At 40.1% G+C, this 25820-nt stretch overlaps 2 protein-coding genes and 1 non-coding gene across 7 annotated transcripts in view; 2 read left to right on the top strand and 1 right to left on the bottom strand.

The window, feature by feature from the left end:
- Positions 1-1685: 1685 nt before the first annotated feature.
- Positions 1686-19477, bottom strand: ggps1 (geranylgeranyl diphosphate synthase 1). Of its 4 annotated transcripts, none has more exons than XM_006807659.3 (4): positions 19267-19473; positions 15991-16086; positions 13091-13161; positions 1686-4620 (listed from the first exon to the last, which is right to left on the bottom strand). In XM_006807659.3, exons 2-4 carry the CDS (start codon positions 16061-16063, stop codon positions 3817-3819), a joined length of 948 nt encoding a protein of 315 aa, XP_006807722.1. In that variant the 5' UTR covers positions 16064-16086; positions 19267-19473; the 3' UTR covers positions 1686-3816. The 4 variants fall into 4 exon arrangements, with proteins under 4 accessions (XP_006807722.1, XP_006807720.1, XP_006807724.1 ...); XM_006807657.3 differs by lacking the exon at positions 19267-19473 and adding an exon at positions 18781-19260; XM_006807661.3 differs by lacking the exon at positions 13091-13161 and having other exon boundaries at positions 19267-19477.
- On the top strand, positions 2043-2152 carry LOC118455651 (U5 spliceosomal RNA). Its single transcript, XR_004844221.1, has one exon. It is a non-coding gene; the product is annotated as a U5 spliceosomal RNA (small nuclear RNA).
- Positions 19469-25820, top strand: part of arid4b (AT-rich interaction domain 4B) — a 37080-nt gene continuing 30728 nt past the window's right edge. Inside the window, exons 1-2 of one of the 2 annotated variants that reach the window (XM_006807655.3) lie at positions 19469-19724; positions 22026-22074. In XM_006807655.3, the coding sequence (XP_006807718.2) occupies positions 22069-22074 (6 nt within the window). In that variant the 5' untranslated portion in view covers positions 19469-19724; positions 22026-22068. The remainder of the gene's footprint in view (positions 19725-22025; positions 22075-25820) is intronic. The other variant, XM_006807656.3, reaches the window with a different exon arrangement.

Genomic DNA, 25820 nt, shown 5'->3' with positions numbered 1-25820 from the left:
GCAAAAACAAAACAAAAACGCTGAACACAGTGGTAGTAGTTTCGGGAGGGCGGACACTGTGGATTTTTGGTAATTTCAGGGGATTTTATGACTGTTCACCATGTCGACTGTTTTATGTCACAGAAGCCACTGAGCGGTCATGTGGGTGGTTTTCTTCGGAGTCTACTGTGGAAAATTTTAATATCCTGCCAGGTGCTTCAGTGAAGGACTGCAGTGGTTCTGCCAGCTCAGAGGTGCAAATGTGTGCAAGGTGAAACCTCCAGCGATCGCATGAAAACTTACCCACACAGTTGAGCAACAAGAAGAATATAGAAGCTAATAGTATGATTCAATTCAGCAGAATCACCAGAAAGGCAGCGAAGGAGTACACACGGTGCCCGATATGTACATTTTCAGAAACAAGGTTTTCAATTTTTTTTTTCTCTTGTTGTCACAAGAATATTTATGAAATATCCATCAGAGTGCTACCAAGCAACACAGATGTGTAAAGCACGGCCCAGTGATAAATAATCCAAAGCTTGCAGAGGATGAGGGAGACAGTGAGCGAGCACAAAAGCTATTCTGTTTTGCTCTCAAACAGAATTCAGACACCGTGGGTGAGGAAAATCAATCTAGTCAACCTAGAGAGCGCGCGAGAGCGAGGGAGAGAAGAAATGAGAACCGTGAGAGGCTTTGATTATTGTGATGGACTTAAGTCAGCTCTGCGAAAGCCACTTCATACATCTCCACTATTTATCAAATCAGAAATGCATTTGCTTCACATTTTCCTGCACTTGCGGCTGCTTGGAAGGCAAATTAGCAGAGGTGCCGGTCCCACAGATTTATAAAAAATGGACATTTTGATTAATAGATGCTTTTTTTTTCCTTTTTCTTTTGTTTTTAGTGAAGCCACAATTCAATCCAAAGGACACATAATTAATTGAATTGCAGCTGTCAAGATCTGGGGCTTCACTGAGTGAACAGAGCTGTCGAGGACAGATAGCCGCCCTCCGCAGCTCTGCCCGTCTTTCAGCGGCTCAGGAAAAACTCACAACAGTATTAACAGAAGATAACGCAGGATTTAGATGAGCGGCGCCCAGTTTTGTTTTGTTGTCATGTTTTTTCAGACCAAGCACCAGCCGCATCTAGAGGAGCCAGGCTCTGTATGCATGTATTCAGTCAAGCTTCCTCAAATCAAAGCAGGCAATTCTGTAATAATCTCAGAGGCCGTACTGTTCAGCATGCAGATGTAAAAGCACCGATAACCTTGAAAAATAAATACACACATCTGCTGTAACAGGAGACAGCTTATGATTACATACACTATAGATAATGATGCCTCTGTGTTCTGTAATGATGGGCCCATGTGTTGTGGTTGTGTGTGTGCAGGATAAATGAGAGACACACACTGATAGGTTTGGACAACTTTTCTCCCTTAATCACCGAAATTATCATTTGAAAGCTGCATTTAGTATTTACTCAGGTTATCTTTGTCTAATGTTAAAATTTGCTTGATGATCTGAAACATGTAAGTGTGACAAATACAGCGTGATAAATGTAAGGGGTCGAACGCTTTCAGTTTCCTATTCAGACCCCTTAGTACCAACTGAACACTGTTTAAACAGCACAGGCTGAGTATTGTTGATGACTGTCGCCAGGAAGTCACGTCACAAAGCTCAAATTTTATTGCTTTCTTTAACCTTTATTTAACCAGGTTACTCCCACCAGGAGCCAAGATCTTTTTTTTCTTTAAAAACAAAGGAGACATGGCCAAGAGGGCAGCAAACAGATTGAATTAGCAACATTAAACTTTTTCTTCACCGGGAAACATACGTAACCTGATGTGTAGCTCTGGAGAAATGTAGCTACATGTCAGGTTGGCCTGTAAAAGGTTGTAATTCATTTCTTATGTTGGACTACTTACTACTATATATGTGAGCAAAACTTTGTCCTTATAAAAATTGTTGGAAATTATTAACTGCATCTCCTGACATAATACCCAGCTGTTTCGGGGGGTTAACCACACACAGAGAACATTAGGTCACACTAAAGGGCAGAAATGTACACTCTTGTTTCTCTTCAGATCGTATAAATCTTTCGCCTTTTACTAAAGATTTCCGTGGAAAGGAACAACGAGTTTTGCCCAATTTTTTTTTTTTCTATACTGTGTATTTTGTTGTACAGTTATTTTATTTTCAACTTTAATTTATATATTTTATCTTATTCTTTCCCAGTTAAATTTACCCTTCATTCTAATTTGTGCTGTACAGTTATTTCATTTTTAACTTTAATTTTTATATTTTATTTTATTCCTTCCTAGTTAAATTTATCCCTTTTTAATTTTCATATTTATTTCCTATCTTATTCATAGCCTTTTCTTTTTTTCTTTAGGTCATGAGCAGTTGTCTAAGCATTTCACTGCATATCGTACTGTGTATGACTGTGTATGTGACAAATAAAATTTGAATTTGGAGTGTCATTGTATGAAAAGAATCAGAATATCTGAAATATTTAAAACTTTAAGATATGTTGTAAATATTTTTTAAGGTGTGTTTTGTGGCAAAAAGCTATTTCAGTTTCAAAAAGAACAGATTCTTTGTGAAGTGTGACTTTCATAAAATTTAATGTGTTATCAGTATTTCAATATTTTTTTTTTTTTTTTTTTTTTTTTTAAATTGACATAACATTCATGGATTTTATTTAATCTAAAAACATTTTTATAACTTCAGCTTTCCATTTATGAAGCTTATTTAAAAAAAGAAAAGTTTCAGTAACATCAATGTTATCAATTACCAGTGCAATTCATTAAAATTTAGTCACTTAAATTTATACATCCAGATTATAAAAACCCATGCTGTTATAGTGACTCAATTCATTATATAATATATTTTTGCAATTGTAATTTTTATTACTAGCACTACTCCAGTGCTGAAGACTACTGAAGAATCTCCATGAACAGCTTCTGTCATTTGCACATCTGTCCTCAGATTAGTTACTGTAATAGATTCAAAAGATCAAACTGGCACTAATGCCAAAAACTGCTTTCCACAGGTGATCTTTAAAGAATCTTTTTTATTAAATAAGTACAAACAAGGTGTTACTGCACAGAGTTGTTTCCTAATAAATACCAGTATGACACTAATGAAGTGTTCAAGGTGTAAAGATCTCTGTTGGAACAAAAACATAAACGCGTGAGCATGAGCAACAGGAACACTACTTTGCATGTAAAACCAGCGTGTTATGTAACAAGGAGACAGTACAGTGGTGGAGGTCTTTCCTATAAGCTTGGCACTCTGGTGGTTTGATGATTAAGGAGCCCCAAACCACACATAAGCCCAAGACATCCACATCCTATTTTTAAACATGAGAGAGGGGGGAGAAGAGACTTGCTCTTAGATAAACAATTTACATTTGCTTACAAGGAGGGGAGAAATACATTTATACACTGTTGTGCACATCAAAAGGCGTAAAAGCTTTTTTGCCATCTTGGTAGTTTTCATTTTCAGAAAAAAAGGGAAAAAAAACAAACAAACCCTGAAGTTAATTTCAATTCATGTCTTCCGCTGATTGAACTGTTACACTTTGATACAAAAGTTAGTTATGTGTACAATAAAGCAACTCTTGCAGGATGCCTTCATGAACACAAAACCAAAAGGCAACATTTGGGACTGGTCTGCTTTCTGAATTCAGTCATGAAGACTCAGCATAGTGTGTGAAGGAGATGTTCTGGTATGTACTGAGGTTTTCAGGAATGTGCGTGTCTGTATCAGTGCATCAGCTAAGGATCTGTGTGCTGGAGTGCATGGGAGTCACGCAGCATTTAAGGTAAATATGTGGTCAGTGGTTTTGGCTGGAGGGCGGCTCACAGCTAGACTCGGCTGTGGCCTCGGCCTCGTGATGCATCTGGCTAAGATGTTTGACCAGGCTCTCCAGCTGAGGGTTTCCCCCAAACTCCCTAATGAGCCGGTAGGCCTCCATCTCCAGTTCCCGCAGAGTCTGGCGGGTGTAAGCAAATGAGCCCACCTTTTCCAGGTAGTCCACGCAGTATCGTTTGATGTCCATGTTCTCCGTGCGCTGCCTCAGGATGTTCTGCACCTGAGTGCTCTCCGGACGTGACCATATGGCATGAATGGTGGGGAAGGAGAACTTGCCCTCGGTCAGGTCCTCGCAGAAACTCTTGTTCTCGCTGTACTCGCGGGAACTCAAGTTGGCGTAATCGTCACGGATCTGGAAAAAAAGGCCCAGTGTGTCCAAGAGGGGTTTCAGGTCCTGCTTCCAGTCTGAGAAGAGCTGCATCAGGCCTACAGCGAGGCCAAACAGCCCTCCTGTCTTCTGCAGCACCATTTTGCGGTACTCCTGCTCGGTGGGACAGGTGTAGGTGTCTCTCCAGTGGATGTCGAGGCCCTGACCGCGATGCAACTCAAGAAGCTGACGGGTAAACACTCGCACCGCCTCAGGGTGCTCCAGGATCAGCACCTTCTCCAACCCCAGGAAGTACACGTAGTTGGCCGAGTTGATAACAGAAGGAACGCCATAGATGCTGTGTGCCACAGGGAAGCCTCGACGCAGCTTGGAGCTATCCTCAATGTCATCTATCAGCAGGCTGGCATTGTGTAGCATCTCAGTCACCTCAATGATCACCTGGACATAAGAACAAGTGTGTTTGTGTTAATTCATATAAAAATGTATCTGGAAGTAAAATATCCTTTTCTTCTACAGTTGTTAATGTTTCATCTTTACAAGAGCTTCTAGTGCAGAGGAAATATTTTTAAAGAAACAAACAGTCTCTCCTCCAGCTCAAACAGACTCCAACAGGTTGTCAGAGGCTGTGTAAATTATGCATTACAACTTGTATACAGCAGAGGGTGCCATGTCTACACTCTTGTCTGCACTGCTCCACAAGTCAAAGTCTTCATCAGTAAACAAAACAGTTGTTGCTGAAACAAGCTAAGCAGTCAGTCTGAGCATGAAGAGCTCAGCAAAGATGCACTCTGGCCCGCAGCAGACTCACACTGTGACGGAGAAGCTGTCAGGAGAGACACAGAGCTTTGACGAGGTTATAGGAAATGCATGGTTGAGCAATTAGAGGCGTCACTGCGGGGCTTGGTGCACTTTAACCTTCTCCACAGAGACAATGAGGAAGGCTGAATGCTTAACCTTAGTCATTACGATGAGTGTACTGACAAGCTTTTTAATACAATATGACCTACCAGCCTCAACATCCAGAGCACTGCTGTGGTGAGTCAAGGGCACTGTGGATATATTCTATCCTGATCTTCACCACTATGTGGCAGCACACATGTACCACATACTGTTTATGCTGTGCTTCACGAACCAATGCCAAATAATAGTATTCATTTATCAGTGGAAAACCGAGCCCCACACATACACACACACACACCCCGTTAACCCAAAAACGGCCCACGTCGACTCACAACAGTCACAGTGGCCATCAGGTGTCTGCTGTCCTGAGCTGGCCTTACAGCCTGCTCGAGTGCCCTGCTGATTTAAAAGACAAGTGGGGTGGCCTGGTAATGAAAGCTGTTTGTATGAGGCCTGAGAGCACAAAGAGTGACTCAGTGGGTCAGGCAGATGGCCAAGGCTAGGCCAGTTGAGCAGTTTATCAGCCAAACACAACCTTTCCTTCGGCAGGGTCCCAAACACTTGCTCACCCTGAAACCTCAGTGAGCCACTTACAAAGCAGGGGACGTGGGTAAAGCTAAAATAAATGCATGCATGAACATGAAAATTTATTTTTAGATGAAAAAAAACAAAACAAAACAACACAACAACAACAAAAACAAATACATTCTGAAGTATTTAAAAAGGTTCACTGCAAATTACAATGCACCATCAGGGGGGGGGAAGAAACAATGGCTCAATCAACTTGAAATTCAGCTAGAGCGCTTCAGATAACAGCAGCAGTCATCAAACCCGAACACGAGCACAAACAATTTTCAGGTTTTCAAGTGTCTCCATTCTCCAAGGAATTTAATCAGTCAGGCTGTCACTGCATACACTGCATAATGCTGTTTGAGCCCCGAGTGCCACTACTCCGCAAGTCTATATTGATTATCACAAGAGGTTAGTGACGCAGAAACTCAGTTTGCTAAAGCTATAATCAGTAATCTATTAAAAATGCAGAGACACATTCACAAAAAACAAGCATACCGAGTCTGTCATGATGACAAGAGGTAAATGAAAACAACAAGCCAGTTATGTTCTGCCATAAAACCGTCACACTTGGCGAGATTACAGCAGGTGATCACATTTATACCTGAAGCAGGCTGCAGCACTGGTCACTCACACCATGCCTACTGGATTGTGTCATTCACAAAAATAGCTTCATTCATCCATTGTAGTGTTTTAGTGTCCAAATGATTTATGGATTTATAGATATTCTGCCAATGTTGAAAATTCATTTAAAAATAAATAATCACGTTAGTATTTATGCCGAGTTCCCATATTTTGCTTTCGCACGCTCTTGTTTTAATAAGAGCAAACAGAAGCGTATCATTTTTAAGCAGTGCAGTGAAGCCAGAGAAATTTCAACTATGTGGATAAGTGAGCTCTGAACTAATTAAATAACTACTGTGAGAGAAATCCTGTAATACAGGTTTATTACAAATAGTTATCCACATTTCTAACCTGACACCTCTTCCGGGCACACAGCGATAGTGATGTTAGTCACTGTAGCAATAAATGTGAGGACTAGGTAACAAATAGTGAGCCCATAAATAGCTGCTTAAACCAACGCTGGTTAACTGGTTGGGGTCAATACGTGAAGTCAAGGTGAAGATGGCAGAAATGGTTTGTACTACAACCAGTGTCTCTGGTAATAACTAGATCAGAGTTATGACGTTAGAAAATGTGAACCCTATACACAGAAAAAAAATTAAGTTTTAATGTTGTATTTTTAGCTATTATGTGGGTCATGTCCTACATCTGTCCCCTGGCACCGCATCCCCCTTTTGCTGAACATCAATAGTGGTGGCTAACATGAACACACACACATGAATGACTAGTCCTCCGCTATGGAATCCAAGTCAAAACAAAAAGTCAGAGGTAAACAGGATTTAACAGTGTGTGAACAGATTTGTTTGCTTTCACTGCCAATGCTGCTGGCTTGCTGGTATTCTGGATCTGAGGATTGAGTCAAAGCGACCTGCATAGGCTTTATAGCTACCGTTTCAAAGCAGGCCTCAACATGCTAAAATCCCCCCCCCGTGTTTCACAACTGTTCTGTTAGTTAAATAAATAAATCAGTAATAACCTACTGCAGAGCAGACATGTGACATAAAATAATTTATATTATTTTATACTCATTAGTAATGGTCACTATGGGCTCAGATGTGTTTCGCATCTCCTAAATGATTCTTTGTAAAAAAAAAAAATAATAAAAAAAAAAATGGTTAGAAATGTTTGGGAATATCATGCCAGGAGGATTGCGCACATGCGCACACAGCGACCGGCAGTGAGTGAGAGCTACCTTGACCTTGATATCAATCCATTCTCTTCCACGTATCCAATTCAGGGTTGCAGGGACCTGTGGATTGTGGGAGGAAGCCAGAGTACCCGGCGAGAACCCACACAAACAAACCCAGTAGCAATGCGAACCACAGCGTCACAGAGCTGCCCATGTTTTAGGAGTAAAACTTTCCAAATCTCAGACTAGTTTGTCCAAATTTCCATTTAAATGCATAGCAAATTAGTTAATAGACACTCACCTAACGTCTTTCATAGATTATTGCTGAAGAACCAGTTGACATTTGTTGTCTTGGCTGATAACGTCACATTAACGGACTGAACAGAGAGGCGGTTCAAAGAATTACCATTTTAAGCCATTTTGAGACCAAGTCGTACAAACTAATTCACCTTTATTAAAGCTAAAATACTCCCATGCTGACTATCTAACCTGGTCCAGCTTTTACTGTGATGCGATTGTCTGCAGGTCATCCGCTGCATGTAATAATAACCTCGTCAGACATTACAAGTTCAAATGCCAGCCCGTGCATCGGAAATACTTTAAGCATGCCTTCATTATTCCAGTAGTTACATTTTTATCCACATTATATTTCATGAGAATCTCACATCTGATTCCTAGTCTTTCTTTTCCTCCCCTGTTGTCCCACTCAGGCCAAGAGCTTCTTATGTTTTTGTGACAGAGGTTGCGGGCACTCATGAACATGTGTTTCTAAAGTAAAAGACTGTATATAAAAAATATAGCATCAACAGTGTCAGAGAAAACAAAAGGAAAGCCATCAGCTAAAGGTCGCAAGGAAAATGATGAACACGGGGAATTTCCCCAAGCCTCCACCACCTGTGCTGTCATACGCAGTACAGAAGCACATATGGGGCTTGATAAAAAATGCACTGCCAAGTGAACGAGAGAGAGTACCGCTGACACTGCCTCCATCTATCTGAAGCCATGGTTGTTTCCATGGCGGCGGCAACGATGACTTCTTGGCAGTACACTAATGATGACAAGGAGCTACATTGTGGGTTCAGCAGGAGTTTATGGAGCTTCTACACAGAGATGGAGGGAGACGTGTGGAAGAGACGGGGCTGTTATATCTGAAGTAGATTTAAACCACAACCAACTGCTGCACCATAACAGGGAAGTATCCACCAAAGTGGAATTATCAGGCGAACGAGAGTAGATTTTCACACAGCTTGCTTATGAATGCACGTCATACACCCTGTCAACAACATCGCAGACTCAACCAAACTAAAAACTAAGGATTCATAAAGTGTTTTCTCAGCTTTAATAAATTTGACCTGCATACAGTGTGAAAATAATCAAACATGACACTGCAGGCTAAACTGTTTAGGTTATTCTTTTTGCAATCTGAGTTTATTTCAATCTGCTGTAAAAGCTGCAGTATGTGATTAAAGAGTGAGGTAAACAGTGTCTCATGGGAACCGCTGACATGACTGCACTGATGACAACTTTATTACTTTCCCCACAAATGGTATCCATGTACTTCTTTTTTTTTTTCTTTTTTTAAATAGATGCCTGAAAATGGTCATCAAAAATAAGACTGGACTCCTCTTTGGAGACTACGGGAGACTACACAGGAGACAACCGTGTGAGACCTCCGGGCTTTACTGCAGAGCTAAGATTCCTCTATTTGTGAGGGGTTTATAAAACATTCAGGACAAACAGACCTGTTGAACAGCAACTGTAATGAGACCCGACAGGCTCAGCACTTCTGCATTTTCCACCATAAAAAGGCATGCAGATTCAGAAAACACAGATTAGGTAGCTTTGTCAATGCAAACAAGAACAGTATTGAGTCAGTACAATGCTAATGCTATCAGTATAATGGGATCAATAGCCTGATCGCCCTAAGGAGACAAAGGCAAGGGCCCTGCTCAATAAAACCAATAAATCCAGAATGAAATTCATTTAACGGCAAAAAAGGGAGGAATTCAAGAAATTTCAATCTGCCTGCGGTCTGTATTTCAATGTGTCTGTAGCACTCTAATCAGGCAGCCAAGAACATGTTACAACAATCTAATGGATGAGTGGAACTGTAGGTTTTTACTCTGGAAGCAGTCCGTGACTTGAATCCACTAATCCCCGTCTCAAAGGTGATCAGAGCACAAGAAGCTGAAAAAGAAGTAGCCTTTCACTGGAGATTAACGCAAGTAGAGTACATCTTAAATACATAAACATTCACCAGATGCTGTCTAATACATGCTTTACACTAGAGCATGTATTAGATATGACAATATAATTGACACTAGACCAAATACTTTACAACTCCACAACCCTATTAGTGCAAAAAAACAACAAACAAACAAACAAAAAAAACAAAACATCAATGTATTTTCACTTAAACGAGCAGCTGTTTTTTATGTGCATTAAAGGTATATAAAAATTTAACAGTGAAATGCAAATTCATTGCTGACAGTTTAACCAAAAGGCATTTCCAGTGGAAATTGGCCGACATATCCTCAGCATAACCATGTATAATATCCACAAAACTTAAAAGAGGTTATACACACACAATACGGTAATATTATGTTGAAGCACAGTACGTATCACTCCGCGAGGCTCCTGCCTACAATAGCCGTAATGCTCCGACAATCCATCAAGCAGTGCGGCTTCGTAGCTTAGCAAAGTCGTACTAAAACATTTGACAGATTTTCGAGCGCTGTGTACGACATAAAGGTCGACATAAAGGTCAGTAAACACAACCAGAATTCATACATAAAGCCCAAGGAATTATTAAAATGGCACTGTCGATTTTCAGAAAAATCAAAGGATTGATTTTAGGTGTGCTGTATCCCCCCCCCAAAAAAAAAAACAAAAAACAAAACAAAACACAGTAATAACGACGGCACTGCGCATGCGCGTTTTACCCATATTGTTGCCCAACATTATACCGGTATTACCGTGAATGGTATGATTTGGCCCAGCCCTACTTTACGATTTACTGCAACATCTGAAATAATCTATAGCGACTATGTCCTACCCACTTTTATAAAAAACTAAACAAAAAACCTACAACTAAGCATGCTTTTCATCTTGAAATATCCCAATATAAACAGCAGCTGCCACATCATACTGAAACTGCTGTTAATCCACATTTGCTTTCATTTGTCCATCCAGCTTCAGAGAAAATGAAACAAAAGAAGACAATTGAGAGGTTCTGCAATCATTATGAAATTTCCATCCCAGTCTTCTAGTGAAAGGGTGATGTGATGCCCAGCATGCACACAAACTCATAAAAAGGAGTGTAAGCAGTGAAACTTGTATGAACAAATATACACTGAACTGAATTCAGTGAGTAAAGCCACAAACACATACTATTGGGAGTAAAACATGTATCACCGCATACATTTTTACAGTGTTTAGCATACCTCTAGGCATGGAGTTATCTTGTTTTTCTGTTGTATTGCATTTAATGTCTTTATATAATGTAGCCAATAAAAGGGATTGTTTGACATATTTCATTTGTTCTCCTCTGCATTTCTATGTAGACCATTCCTTAGTGGAGTTTACTGGGAGCTTCTGTGGCATTCAGGGGATGGAAATCAGTGTCATAAAAATTGATTTAAAAAAAAAAAAATGTCTACACAACATGCCCTGATCTGACACAGCTTGGTATTGTTAGTTGCATCAAATTTAGCTTCAAGCCACAAAGCTGGATGATGAATGAACCTTGTGCCTCTAACTGGCTCAATGACCAGTCATCAGAGCAACATGAGCTCTTTTTGAATCAGCCCTCTAAACGTGTAATAATGTGGCCGTCAATTTAGAGATGTACAGATGAGATAAGGAATCATGCCTTGTAGCTGCCACACCTCACACTCCTCTCTTAAAGCAGTCAGCTGGCTACATGTAATGCAAACAAGGTCACTAGCAGTTATAAGATGACAATTCATTAAAAAGGTACAGTCAGTCATTTTGAGGTTATTTTATATAAAAAAAAAGTTACTTCTAAATGTACATCGATTGGTATGTTACATAATGCAACAATTACAGCATCGCCAACACACAGATTCATTCCTATCAAGTTAGAATTAATCCATTAAAAAGACAGACGGGCACTGGTTTTTGGAAGCTGCCATGTTGCCCTCCCATCTTGAATACAGTAGCCGACCCAATTCCATCTCCTAAGCTGAAGTCAGGGCTCTAATACACAAAAACATGCATAAACAAACTTATTTATTCCCAATATTGTTACAATTACATATCATCAGGAGATTAGCCTCCAAACTGCTGACAACGAGCCAGCTAAACAACCACAGCTGATTAAAAGCTAACATTATGCCAGTTAATGTTAAGCTTGGCTGTCCAACAAAAAAAAAAAAAAAAAAAAAAAAAAAAAAAAAAAAAGTTCAACAACGTTAGATCAGTCACACTAAAACCGCTAACAGCAGCAAACAGCAGCAAAAACGGCAGCACTTGCAGAAAGAAAAGTCCTCAACAACTATTTTCAGTATTACTGTCATCGGACAGAAATGAGCTTCACTGACTCAACTTCATATTGAACTCCTTTTAGAAAGTTATAAAGCCTTCTCGAGAATAAACCGATGTGGAGGCATTGACAGCTGAGATAAACTGACTCACAACAGCTGGCCAGAGTTGTTTGTCTTACCATCGCTTGAATTGGGAGGGGTAAGAAAAAGTTCAGCTGAATGAAATCTGCAATCCACCGACATCTAGCAGTGAGATTTTACACAGTGTATCTTTAACCAGCAGCAGGCTGAAAAAGGAAGCCAACAAGGAAGTGATAAAACTGGAAATTCCTGTGGTGGCCACTTGAGACCAGCTTCAAAAACAGAGCCAATCCCCATAGACACTCGTTAAAGATGCCCAACTTCATAGTCTACTAGGCTTTACCTTATTAAACTGGACCTCTTCATTCTGCGTGCATGTTTTAAGCCGATTGACTGTACACGTGTGGTACGGTTCATCACAGATGTTTGTGCTTCAGTCTTGGCGAGTGTAGTTTATTATTAGTCTGTTACTTTGTAATAATTAGCAGATCTGTCGCTGTTGAAGCATGAATTAATTTTGTTAACCAAAATATCTAGCTTTAGCTGATAACTTGGCACTACACTCTCTAATCCAAATAAGGCAACTTCTGGCACCACAAACTAGCACAGCCATGGACAAAACTTGCAGCGCAGAGTTGAAAACCAGTGTTTGAATCACAATGGCGACATACACAGTATATGCAAGTCACTGTGTTACCCAAGGGTGCATCTCTAATGCTCTAGCAACATGAACAAATAACACACCACAGGTAAACACAATGCATTCAATCTTAGGAATTCATTAAAACTGGAGAAACAAGGGTTTAAAATGCAGAGAAACTGAACAGTTTTTAAAAGCTTTGCATCGTTTTTTTTCCCCATCTCGTTCCGCTTAATCCTCAGCTGCATTAACAATCTCCTTTAATAAATCATGTGTGCTCTAAGCTCTTCTCACAAGCTTTACACTTAGGAACAACTCCGCTGATAAAATGCAAAATGGTCGCATTGCAAAAATAAACTACCTGTTCTCAACGAGCACAGTTTCATTTCACCTTCCTAAATCTGTCAGCAACAATTAACACCAGACAGCTCTGGCAGCAAAACGGATGATTTTTCTCACCTGCAGCTTGTCCTCGGGAACATTGAGCCAGTGGTTAAATGCTTGGGCGAGTTTTGTTCTCACTTGTTTTCCTACCGAAAGAGCAGAACAAAAAAAAAAAAAAAAAAAAAAAAAAAGATCAATTGTTGCATCCTAAAAGGACGTGGCATCTACAGTGGTATTACTTCACACAAAGACTTCATGTGGACAATTTTGGGGTTGCCCCCCCCCCCAAATGGCCCCACTAGTCGTAGTAAATGACTACTCTACCAACTAAGAGTTCTGATATGTCATGAAACAATGAAGGAAAACAGATCTGACTGCTTGTAATTGACTTGGCCATTTATTTTTGAGCCTCTGTAAATTGGGGACTGTGTATAAAAATGGCTATAATTCCTAAACAGTTAATGCAATACTTTTGTTAAACCCTTTGAATTGAAGCATGAAGTCTGTTCACATCTTAATTGTTGGAGTGAAAAATCCACTGTTGTGCTGCACAGGGGCAAAAATCACAAAAGTTTTGTCACTTTGCGAAAACGTATGGACCCAAGCGTTAATTATAGAGTTGCAGGTACAGAGTGTTCTCAAAGAAATGGCTTTTGCATTTAGTGTGCAATGAGGCTAAATAAACACCAGTCTCACACAGATAAAACACATTTTAACTCCACTTATACAAAACACAGTTGAAGATTAAGTGAGGGTGAACATTTAAACCATTAGTTGATCAGCTCCCGCTGAGCTCCTACCTGACTAAAACACTAAAAAGCTGGAAACAGGCAGGATTAACAGATATTTTTATCTTCAAAGACAACATTTAAGGCATTTTTTCCTCCTTCATCCTATTGAACTCTGCTGTAAAGCAGTTTTCATCGAGTGCTCAAAGCCATAGTCTAAACCATTAGGAGTATAATGATATAGTCTATCTTACAATTGAGACACTATGCCTTAAAAGGGCTCGAGTATATTCCAAATGCAGTTCTTTCAATATTAACCAACATCGCCTCAACTTTAATAGAGACCTGGTGCCATCCTTTGTTCTATTTAAAATGTAATTTGTGAAACACAGAGCCAGGAAGGAAAAAGGGTGCAACTTCTAGCAGAGAAACAACCCTACTAACAAATACCAGGCACATGTCCCATTTATCCAAATTAACGTCTGGTGTTAGGTCAGGCTTTTCTCTACTGACGAGAAGTGACCAATCAAAACTGAAGCAATAATTAAATCCCAAAAACAGCTGCTAGGAATGAGAATCCACACTAAAGAAAACAGTTAAACATGCACAGAGATGTGCACAGCTTGCTCATTTCAGGGTTTCATTGTCTCATTTCTACAGCTGTTCCATTTTATTAATATTAGAAGTCATTATTCTGTGAATTACAGCCTCATACTCGAATCAAAGAGATTACAAATACAGCAAATTGGTTTATGCTCAAATTGTCTAGCCAGTCTGTGGTGAACATTGAAAAACCATGTAGCTTTAGAGCTTAGAAAAAAAAATAATACCCTCAACAAAAAGAAAGCAATATACTGCTGCAAAACTACATATTATAATGTAATAGCAAATATCAGTCAGTTAGTGTGGTTTTATTTCAAAGAGCGAATGCGCCAAACACCAAAATTACTTGAAATACTTTGTTAAAAGCTGAAATCTGTAAGCTATAACTTATGATTATGCTCAACTGATTATAAGACAATCCCTTTTCCAAAGTATTTGAGAACCATAATTCTTTTACACTCATCCTTTTGTCAAAGTTTCCCCTCAGACACCAATAATTTAAGAAGACTGGAATCCTCAATGAACCTTTTCCCCTCATAAAATATGAAATATGGTAACATCCAAACCCATATCTGTGTATCTCGTCTATTAGTCACAGACTTGCGCACACACTCCCTTATCAGACTCCCGAAGAAGTCAGAATCATTTGCTCTCACAGTTAGCATTTGAGTGTTTTTGAGCTCATCATCTGTGAAACCCACAGTTCTTGACTGTCTGACAGATGGTTACTCCAGCAGTGAGGACATCAGGAGACAATTCCAGTTATCATAAATTAGACGACCCCCACGTTTTCAAACCTGATTACTAGAAACAAATACGGCTTGTGTGATGGTAATATGACATTCTTTAGTTTAACACCTAATATGCCAGTACTGCAGCATCATACGGTGTTTATAAAAAGACCAACATCTGCCGATCTTTATTGTGCCGACTGTGTCTGAACTGGAGCCTTTTATCATGTTCAGTATCCAAGATATTGTCCTCATGCTCTGTTCCACAAATACTAAAAGGAAGCAAGCGGCTCAGGTCAGTGTAGCTAAAGTAGGCTACTCATCAGCTATATGTAAAGCCCCTTTTCCATTAGTACCTACTTGGATCGACTCACCACGGATCACCGTGACTCGACTGGTTTTCATTTACAATCCAGTACTACATAATGTGCATGGTTGTCGTCATAGCAACGCATCCAAGCATCCCGCGACGTAATTAATATATGACGTGAATGCTACAAAAATGGTGGACGTCGCCACATGAATATACCTGCTGCTGAGTCTGTGGCTTTTTGTCAGACTCGGGGATCACAGCGTTGATTTTTGTAGTCATCTGCCTTGTTGCTGGGTTTCAAAAATGGCGGTTTAATTTTCCCGAATGGGACGCTCTCATGACTCATCGAGTGACACTACTGACCAGCCAATTGATGGCATTTTAGTACCTGCTCAGATCGCTTTGAACCCAGGGCAAGCAGGTACTAAAAAAGTACCTGGTACCAGGTACTATGACCTAATGGAAAACCCTGAAAACCATGGAGAACCATGCCAAGTCGATTTGAGTAGGCACTAACTAAAAAACTTCAGACATTACAGCTGCTTGTTTATCTACATCTCCTTCCTGCCCCTGTGGTCACTGAGAGACAAAGAGACTAACCTGGCAGTTGCAACAAGTATTTGTATGGTTCCAGCAAGATTCGGTCAGCAGCAGCCTCCGTGCCATGGTCCATCGCTTCAACTTTATACAATATATCTATAATGGAAAATAAAGAATACAAAAATCAATTTATTAAAAGAAAAATTTGGTTTTTGAGCGAATGCATGCACTGTGTCATTTGGCCTCATAACAACTTCACTAGAACAAAAACCAAACCATAAAAAAAACCCTTATGGGTGCAACTTTGTTTTGAACACTGAAGTTCTGGTGAATTCAAAACGCCATTTTAACTATTATATACAAAACAAATCCTGTTTGGATTTGTTATTTTTATGGATTGACATGTAGGGGGGGGGGGGCGAAAAAAAAGAAGAAAAAAAAATGTATTTTGGCATTTTTCAAGGGCGTTTGGTATAATGAAAATGATAGTCTTCCCATTTTTAAGCGTTTAAGATCTCAACATGTGGAATGTGAATTTTGAATTCATTAATGAACGTTATGCCTTCAAGCCCAGTCATGTCCTAAAAGTGTGAATGTCTGCATCTTCTTTCATGGTTTTCATTATGTTCAAAGCCTTATTTATTTATTTATTTTTAAGTGCTAGAACCGTTTTGCATTAAACAGAATAGTTAAATACATCTAATGTACAATGACAGACTTATATGCTCTAAATGTCGACTCATTTTCTGCTGCTTCTCCTGGTCCAGGTTACAGGGGCAGCATTCTAGTAAAGACACAGTGTATTCCTAAATAAGTCAGAATTTTCAAGTTCCCAGTTGAAATTTGAATCTGGAATGCCCCCTCAACTTGGATTTTCTACTTGGAACATCAGCGCAGCCCCACAATCCTAGAGCTAACAATCCAAGATGTCTGCACTGAGCATAAACACTAGTAAAGTCTAAGACATTCATGGCTACATCTATGAATGTTTTGCAGCAGGTTTTTAAGGGGGAAAAAAATATTATAAGAGTAATGTCACTCCCAAGTTCTGACATCCAAGTTACGAAATATCTGGAATGTGGAATAACTATCCATCCACATCAGGGGTACACCAAGACATTATCAAACTAGCAGAGAGATCTCTCCAGTGTATCCTGGTCTACTCCGGGTGTCCTCCTGGTGAAACCTGCCTGAAACACTACACCTAAGGTGTATCAAGGAAGAATCCTAGTCAAGTGCCCAAAATACTGGAATTGCCTGAAAAGCTCATTTAAGCTGTTTGCATCTACAATTTCATTCTTTTGGTCACTAGCCACAGCTCATGACCATAGCTGGGGACAGGAACAGAGACTGTCTGGTAAACTGACAGTTTAACTTTAATGCTCAGGACTCTTGTCACTACGACCAACTGGTACCACAAGCACCACACTGCAGATGATGCTCAAATATGATCTTCTGCTCCCTTCATCCCTCACTACTAGATACTACATCAGGGGTGGTCGATCTCCAGGACTCAAGGGCAGGTGTCCTCCAGGTTTTAGATGTGTCCTTGATCCAACACAGCTGATTCAAATGGCTAATTTACCTCCTCAACATGTCTTGACGTTCTCCAGAGGCCTGGTAATGAACTAATCGCTTGATTCAGATGTGTTGACCCAGGGTGATATCTAAAACCTGCAGGACACTGGCCCTTGAGGCCTGGAGGTCCCCATCCCTGTACTACATACTTTAACTACTCCACTTGGGGCAGCAACTCACTCCCGGGGTGATCTGGTAACACTTGCTCTTGCTTTAAAATTTTACTCACCAGAAGAAAATACCAAAAGTTGCTTTTCAGATTTAGTTTTAAATCTAACAAATGCTAAAAAGGAACATTTTAAATGCAGACATTAACTAAAATTACATTACCTCACATCACAACAGAAAACAGTTAAATTTGATCGATGAATGACCCTAAAGTAATATGGTGGAATTAATGTTGACACTACTGAGCTCTAGAAAACGAAGATTTGACACACCTAACACTAGAGTAAAAAGAAATTAAGTATACTATTAGTGAGGTTACTTGTATCTGTCATTTGTCACCATCAAATTTCGACCAAGCTCTTAAATAACAGATTGGGCAACAAGTTTTCTGAAGACAGAATCTTTGTACAGGAAATAGAGTGCTGACATGACAAGAAGAATGTGAGACTCAAGGCCATTTAAGTGTAGCTGAAATCAGACACATAGCACATTTTACTCATACGAACAAAGTGTAACTATGGGTTACACTTTGACCTGTTTACGCAGAACTGGGCAACAGAACTATAAATTCCCCTTGTAGTGGTGACAAAACTGTCACATGAGCCACTGGATAACTTAAAACAACTACTTCACCCGTGAGGCACTCAAAACTCCCAAAGATTGGCTTAATTTTTTTTTTTTTTAAGGGTGCGGCTGTTTTGGATTTGTGACTACTAGATCAGAAAAGTCTGTGATAAAAGAGACCAAAAATAAAACTATGGAACTATATTTGATCAGATGTTTGATGTGTGTACATTGTTACTGTATGTATCACTAGTTTTGCAGTATTTTTTGTCGTTTTGAACTTTTATGCACCGAAAGGTTAACTGAAATCATCGCAATTTAGGAAGTTTGCCTCGTTTACGCCACTTTCAGCCACATTTTTAACCAGTGTACAGCATTTCTGCACCATGTTTTCGCGTCTTGCTGGCTCCCTTTAAATTAAGAACATACAGTAGTGATTAATTTGAAATGAAACATGCTCGGCAGAGCAGAAAACACCACTTTTAAAATACAATGCTACCGTGGAATCTTAACACATACCGAAACTTTAACTCCACCCACCTTGGCAGACTCAGTCCGCTAACTAGCCGGTGCTGAATTCCGGTTAGCCACACTGCTACTGGGCTAGCGTTAGCAGGCTAGCACAATGGTGTATCACCATTCAGTATGTCTTTCTTTCTCAAGATAAAATCATCCACTTCCACGCTGGTCGAGTAAGGCACAAAATATAACTGTTATAACCAGACCTTCATATCATTTTAAATCGGTGTGCTGTCGGCTACTTCATCTGGTGCTATGCTAAGCTAGCGCCGTTACAGTAGAGCACGCTACAAGCCTTTCAATTCTCCAGCTAGTGTTGATGAGCTACATATATATGTTTCGTCTGCGTTACAGAGCAGGCGCGAAGTAGCTAGGCAATGTCAGATAGGTGCAGCGCATTAATCTCCGTTGCATTTATATCTCTACATTGCCCGGTACAATATCCCTTACATGTAAGTTACCAAGAAAAACCTTACTTCGACTGTCGGGCTACTCTGTCATACATACCTAACACACCAGTACTCTAAGACTGGGTGTTGTAGTTTTTCAACATTTTTTGTCTTGGTATTCTCCGGTATTGTGTCAACAACCACCCAGTAGGGTACATCGGACACTTTACCATGGATATTTTTTCTCCACGGTTGACCAATCATGTGTTACTAAGGCGTTTTCTTTGTCGCTTCCATCCAATTGGAGGGGTTTATTTTTGAAAAGGCGGGATTAGTATACCCGTCAATCATTCTCAGGAGGAGGGGGAAGGATCACAGAAAGAGCTAGGCTAGAGGAGCTACTCAACAAGGCAAACAGCAGCTCTGCGAAAACGACTTTTACCCATCCGCATCCAACATCAATCGGTGGCCAACGGACGACGTTTAAATCTGTCGTATTTTTCTCATAAATGTTCCTATGGATTACTAATCCACTTTCGTCGAAAACCAGAGGTGTTTTTCAACTTGACAGCATAGGTAAGCCTGCTTTTGTTCGGTAGAGCCGTCGCTATTTAGAACATTTTACTAGCTTGCTTCCCTGCTGCTATCAAGCCAACCTTGACGTTAGCTAACTTGTTAACTAATGCTGTGTTGTGTTTAGGGAGGGTGGTTTAGAGGAATGAATGAATTTGGCGACAGGGCAGTCGAAACCTGCAGATTAAAAAAAGAAAAGGAAAAAAAAACTTGTTCAGTTCGATAACAAAGTTAAGCCGTAGCCAGCCAAATTAGGCGGATGAGCGCAGTGAAAGGTTATGCTACTCCGTGGCTGAATAGTTTCAAGTGTGCTGGACAGGCTCCGGAGTGTTGTGTTGTTGAGCGGAGGAATCCTCGGGGAGGCTGTCGTCGAGTAGCGCCTGCCACGGTGCTCGCGAATAGCCATTTAAAGAAAAAAAGTGATATTACCCGAAACAATCGGTGAGTTCTTATTAGCGTGACGAGATCTGTCGAGCAGCGGGCGGACGATGTAGTTAAACGGAGGTAAAATGCATTGTCAGGCTTTCCTTTTGTGCCACCAGTAACGTCTGGCTCCTCACGACTGACTTGTCCAATGTAGGTTTGAGCTACCGTGTATCAAGGAACTCGCCCATTTGATCAGTTGTGGGGATAAAAATCAGCTCAAAGGTTATGCATATTTCCCCACCTTCTGCTAGTGATGACTTGTTATTCTCGGTGTTGTGGGTGCTTGGCCAGTATTTTTTGTGATTATTATTATGTTACGTATGTTAAGTAACAAACTGCTTGGACGTAAATCACTAGTGGAGAGGTTTAAATGAGCTCGACGCTCTAGTTAATCACTGTAGCAGCTTTTAGGACAGGAGAAAAGACTACCGAGTCTCGAAGCTTGTACGAGTGTGTTAACGTTGTTGGGAATGGTGCTAGTGGTGGTGGTCAGTCCACTCACTCGCATCGGCTCGGTCTAGCAAATTGTCTGGGGCGGATGACATTGTATCCTCCGTGAACTAAACCAAAGGAGGACTGCGACCTTGGATTGTGTTACAACAATAAAATTGTGTGTTGGTGGTTGTGATTGTGGGGGGGGGATTAACGCGATGTTGCTGCGTTGCAAGTCTTCTTCGAGCTTGACCTTGTTGCGAACCGTTTCGTCGACTTGTTTCTTTGTCAGGAGCAAATCTCCACTCATCGCTGCTCCGTGAACGTTCAGCGAAATGCCACAGTAGAGCATTCCGTTCAGAAAGTGACTTCCAATCGGTCTGCACGGCCGAGCTTCACTTTTTTTCTTTTTTCGGGGGGGCTCAACTTGACGTGTTTTGTACTACCAGGGCGGTGATATGACATATCTATAAAGGTTTTTGGGGTCTAGCTACTGTGTTATTATCTCGCTCCCTCGCTCTACATTTATATATATTTTATTTATTTATTTATTGCTGTCGAGCGCACTCTCCGCAGAGAGCAGTGCACCGACACCGAGGGAGAGAGAGAAGCGAAAACGAAAATGGATGGTCTCGGTGCAGTTTTCCTGTAACAAAAAACAGCGTTATCCCAGTCTCCGATGAGAGAAATGGCCGTGACACGGGCAGGTGAATTGCGACCGCGGTTCCCTGGATTTTCCCAGTGTTTGCCTGCTCAACTGTTCTCCTTTTCTAGCTTACTGTCAGCTACAGAAATGGCGTCATCCTCTGCTGTAGCGTTGGTATAGTCAGTGCAGTGCAGACAGCAGGCACACCACGCTGCCGTGTACTCGGAGAAACGAGTGCCGTGCGGCTGTTAACACTGTCCATCACTCCATTAAACAGCTACAATGTTATCCATCTGTGCACACAAACAGACACACACACAGAGGAAGCCTTTGTAGTAGCGACTAGTTACTTTGTTTGTGCTCGCCGTTCTTAGTCTCAAGCCAAGTCTGGCTGACTAGCGCTGACTGACTGACTTACAACAGTGTGCGCTGGGCATTACATAAACGGCTTTAAAGGCTCTGCGAATGAGCGATCAGCCTGCCACGGTGTACTTTGCAACACATATTATTGGGCTGGAAAGATCCCGTACACACACATACACACACCCTTGTCTGTCTCTTTCTCGAGCAGATGTGTTGCAGGATGTAAAGAAAAGAAAGATGTCTCGTGTGCAGTCGTCGATGTTTTTTTCCCAAGCCTTTTAAAGTGAGCATCTACCGCCCAGCTTTTTCTTCATTGCATCCAGCAGTGTAGCAGAAGAAGTGATGTCATCATAACATAATCGTGTCTTGTTGTGGCAGACATAAGTTGGCACTCTCTGAAATTTTTAACAGCTTCTCCTACCTTTTTGTTTTTCCAGCTTGGGATCCGTTAAACTGGTCACCTAGAGGACTCATAGAGAGATGAAGGTATGTTCATTCATTTTTTTTTATCTTGCATGTGCTCAGCAGCACGGGGAAGCTCCCATTAGCTCTACTACTTCTGCAGCTCAGTTTCATTCAGCTCTTATGTAAACACGACTTAACCAGAGGAATTAAACTGTTGGATCTTCCTATTAAATGTAAATGTAAACACAGTGTCCTGGATAAAGGCCAGACTAATACAATTGTTGGATGTCCCCGATGTTGAGTTTCTAGTGTCTTCAGCTTGCTTTGCAAATGCAAATTGAGAATTGTAATACTAATGTTGTGCTTTGTTATGTGTTGGCATTGAATTATAAGACAAGAGGGCGTGGATGTGAAGTGATGTATGTGTATGTAGCTCTAAATTTATACCAAAGGTGTGGCTTGTGAACTTCATGATGAGATTTAAGAAAAACTTGGTCATGACATTGTTTTCTTCAGCCTTATTTAGCCTGAAAAAGACACAGCTGTCTCTCTCAGTAATTTGAGCTATTTATTCTCGTGTTATAGCTGCAGTTATGACTGCAGGCAGTGTCTTAACTTATCATTTGTTGCCACGTGAGTCATTATGCTGCCTCGTAACCTGCAGAGCAATTAGTATAACGCACATGAGTTTTTTGTGTTTGTTTGTGTTTCCTGACTCATGTAAGGTAATAGTGATGTTTGAGGAACATAAACCAAGTAGAACAAGAAGTTGCCAGGCTTTGTGATCGGAGAGTTGATAGTGGCCACATTACAAGCAGCTCTGGTAATGATTTGCTACTTTGTTATGCTTATTGTGGTTAATCAGACTAAACCGCCACCCACTAATGAACATGTCACCTTCAGCCAAATTATCCAGTTATTAAAGTGCAAGCAGAAAGAGCAGGGGAATACAAAGATAGATGCCACATTGATATGTTTGTCTACATCCAAACTCTTTCTGTTGGTTGTCCTAGTGGTAACGCTAACTTAAGCTACTGGGTGGTCTGCGATTATATAACGACCTATTTGTGTGGCGAGAGGAGTTTTGATTGCCGATACTGGAAATGCACTTCAATAAGCCGAGATGCACACTGAGGAAAAACGTGGCTTTAGCAGATACCGCCTGACTCGCATGTTAGGCTGGCCTTTTGCTGCTTAATTTCCCCGACGTCTCTTTGAATAAAGCTAAACATATAAAAACTCATGAAACATGGTGCTATTAGTAACCGTGTCCATTTTGCAGTTATTGTTGTTTCCACTTGGGTTGCAGTAGGCCTCTAGTAGATGATTATTATGCTTAAATGTTCACATCCACGCGTCAGCTGAAAGCAGTGATGTTCCCACACTGACATTTTCTGTTTAATGTTGTAGCATTTGTTGTTTTCACAGCACTCTGAGTTTGTGTGGCTCTATTGATGCTAGAGGAGTGCTCACTCATTTTACCGCTGTGTGTATGAGCATCTGCTCAATGCCTAAACTGTAAATTGCTCTGTAAGTAGGACAACTTTTCATTATGTTCACTTAGCGTTATATGTCACTTAGGCTCATGGTCTGCAGGCTTTCTTCACCAGCTGCGCACACACACACACACTGCTGTTATACAGTGTGTAAGATGAAATGCTGTAAACATTAGACCCATTATAAGAAGTTGGAAGTGTTGGATGTTTGTTTAAATCCTTAATAAATGTGTTATAAAAGAAGTAGAATACATTAAGCTTCTGCTTTTATGTAGTAGTATCAATACCAGCGGACCACTCTAAATTCAACCACAGTCAGTAATATTAAGGACATTTGTCGCTTTTGTTAATAACAACAAAGGGGTTTGATTGTGTGTGAGTGTAAATGTGTAAAGCTTAAATTCGCACAACAGTGAAAACGTTGATTTTCTATATATTCTATATGACAAAACAACACTACAGGAAAAGTACTTTTCCGACTTTATTTACATCACAGTTTGATCTTATAAAGAGGAAGTTTTCCATATTTTTCAAAACAACTTTGTCAGTGTTTTTATTACATGGTCATAAAACTGGAAAATCAATAATAAAAAAAAAGCATGGCTTGCAAACTGGAGGTGCTGGGTGTGTAAGAATGAGGCAGGGGAGGTCTGATGAAAGATGTTTTTGAGTTACACTCTAGGAATATCAGGAGAGCTTGGCTTTTAAGTTTGACCATCCCCTTTTAAATCTGTCATTTATAAACTTGAACTGCAGTTCTAGTCCAGAGTTGCTCTGTTGTGTCAAAGCAGTGAGTATGCAGACTTTGCTGTTACAGTGAAATTAGTTATTTCTGTGGCCGTAAACTGTATGCAGTGCAGTCATTTGGTCCCTATTTTTGCATTTGAGAAGATGGACTCAGGAGGTCAGGTACAGTAGGCTGTCCAATGTGCTTTGAACAGGCAAAAGTACACCTCATGATCACATTTAAAAGCTATGGTTCACTTTTGGTTAGTATTACGTAGATCTGGATACAAACAATATAATCATTCTTTGTAAAAATACAGTACTTACATTTTTATGTTTAAAAAATGCATAAAGTAAAAGTAAAGTCAGCCTGTTCATTCATGATTTTTAGCTGTACTTAAATTTCAACGTTGTATCTTTAAGTGACATTCACTCAACTGTTTATATTACTTCACTTGGGTCCTGGTCTCAGTAGCGACACTTAAAAAATAATAGCACAAGTAGCTGTAAATGTAACCAATTATACTGATTATACTTTTTTACATTTACACTCATTTAGCTTGATTTGTAACTCAGTTTCGGTGTACCTTTCATTCAACATTGCTGAGAGATTTTCAGTTAATACTTTGTTAGGAATACTTTTGCTAGTATGTAGATAAGTTTACCCATAGAGCTGTAAACTGTACAGTTTTAGTCGAGAAGAAGTTTTCCAGTCTGTTAATCTGATGTTGAATTGTACCTGTTGATCAGTGTTTTATCATCAAGGGTCTGTCCATATGCTTTATTAGAAAAAGGGTGTCTGATAAAGACTTATTTAATTTTTTTTTTAAATATAAAAAAAAAACTAAATTCAGAAGCACTGAAATTCTCGAAGTAGATTAAACTGCTGCTGATCGCACAGGAAGCATGAATATGGTGAATGCCCTAAATGTGGGGGAGTGAGTGAGTAAACAAAAAGTATTAAGATTGCAATTTTTTTTCTAGTTCAGAGCTGCCATGGCATTGCCAAGGCAACTCCTGCTGAAGCACCAGTCACTGGAATTGTGGCAACTCTGGTTTGGACAAAGAGGTGATTCACAGCAGGATTATTGTACGTGTGAGCTAGGCTGGGAGGGAGCTTAATTCTTTCCTGCGTGCCTCTTGCATGTTCCTTTGTTTGGCCTGTGAGCACCACAGTACAGTATAATGGGTGTAAAACTATTGTTTATAATATTTCAGAGATGCTACAGTCATTAAAGCATTGTAATTCTCTTGGATAAATATAATAGATTTTAGATTTAGATGTAATCCAGTAATCTTAATAGACTGAGACATTTGTGTTTCATCCTATACAGCCTAAAATAAAATAAACCTAAAATAAATCAAACCACATTCAAACTAGCATGTGTGTCATTTTACATTTCACACATGCGCAGTATTGATTCACAGTACTCTGGGAAATGGCAACAGTTTCTTTATTTATTAATTTTTTATATCTCACAAATACAAAGTGTGTGAGTTTCTGTGATGGTGTGAAGTGGAAAAAAGAAAGAGACTCTGAGATCTGAACAGCAAGCAGCTTCCTGTCGTTTCAATTTTAAATCTGATCTGGGTTCACATCATCAG

The sequence above is a fragment of the Neolamprologus brichardi genome, chromosome 13, assembly GCF_056152115.1.
Source record: "Neolamprologus brichardi isolate AB-2024 chromosome 13, ASM5615211v1, whole genome shotgun sequence".
Taxonomy (NCBI): domain Eukaryota; kingdom Metazoa; phylum Chordata; class Actinopteri; order Cichliformes; family Cichlidae; genus Neolamprologus; species Neolamprologus brichardi.
The sequence above is the reverse complement of the archived record's forward strand: the minus strand, read 5'-3'. Positions and strand labels throughout refer to the sequence as shown.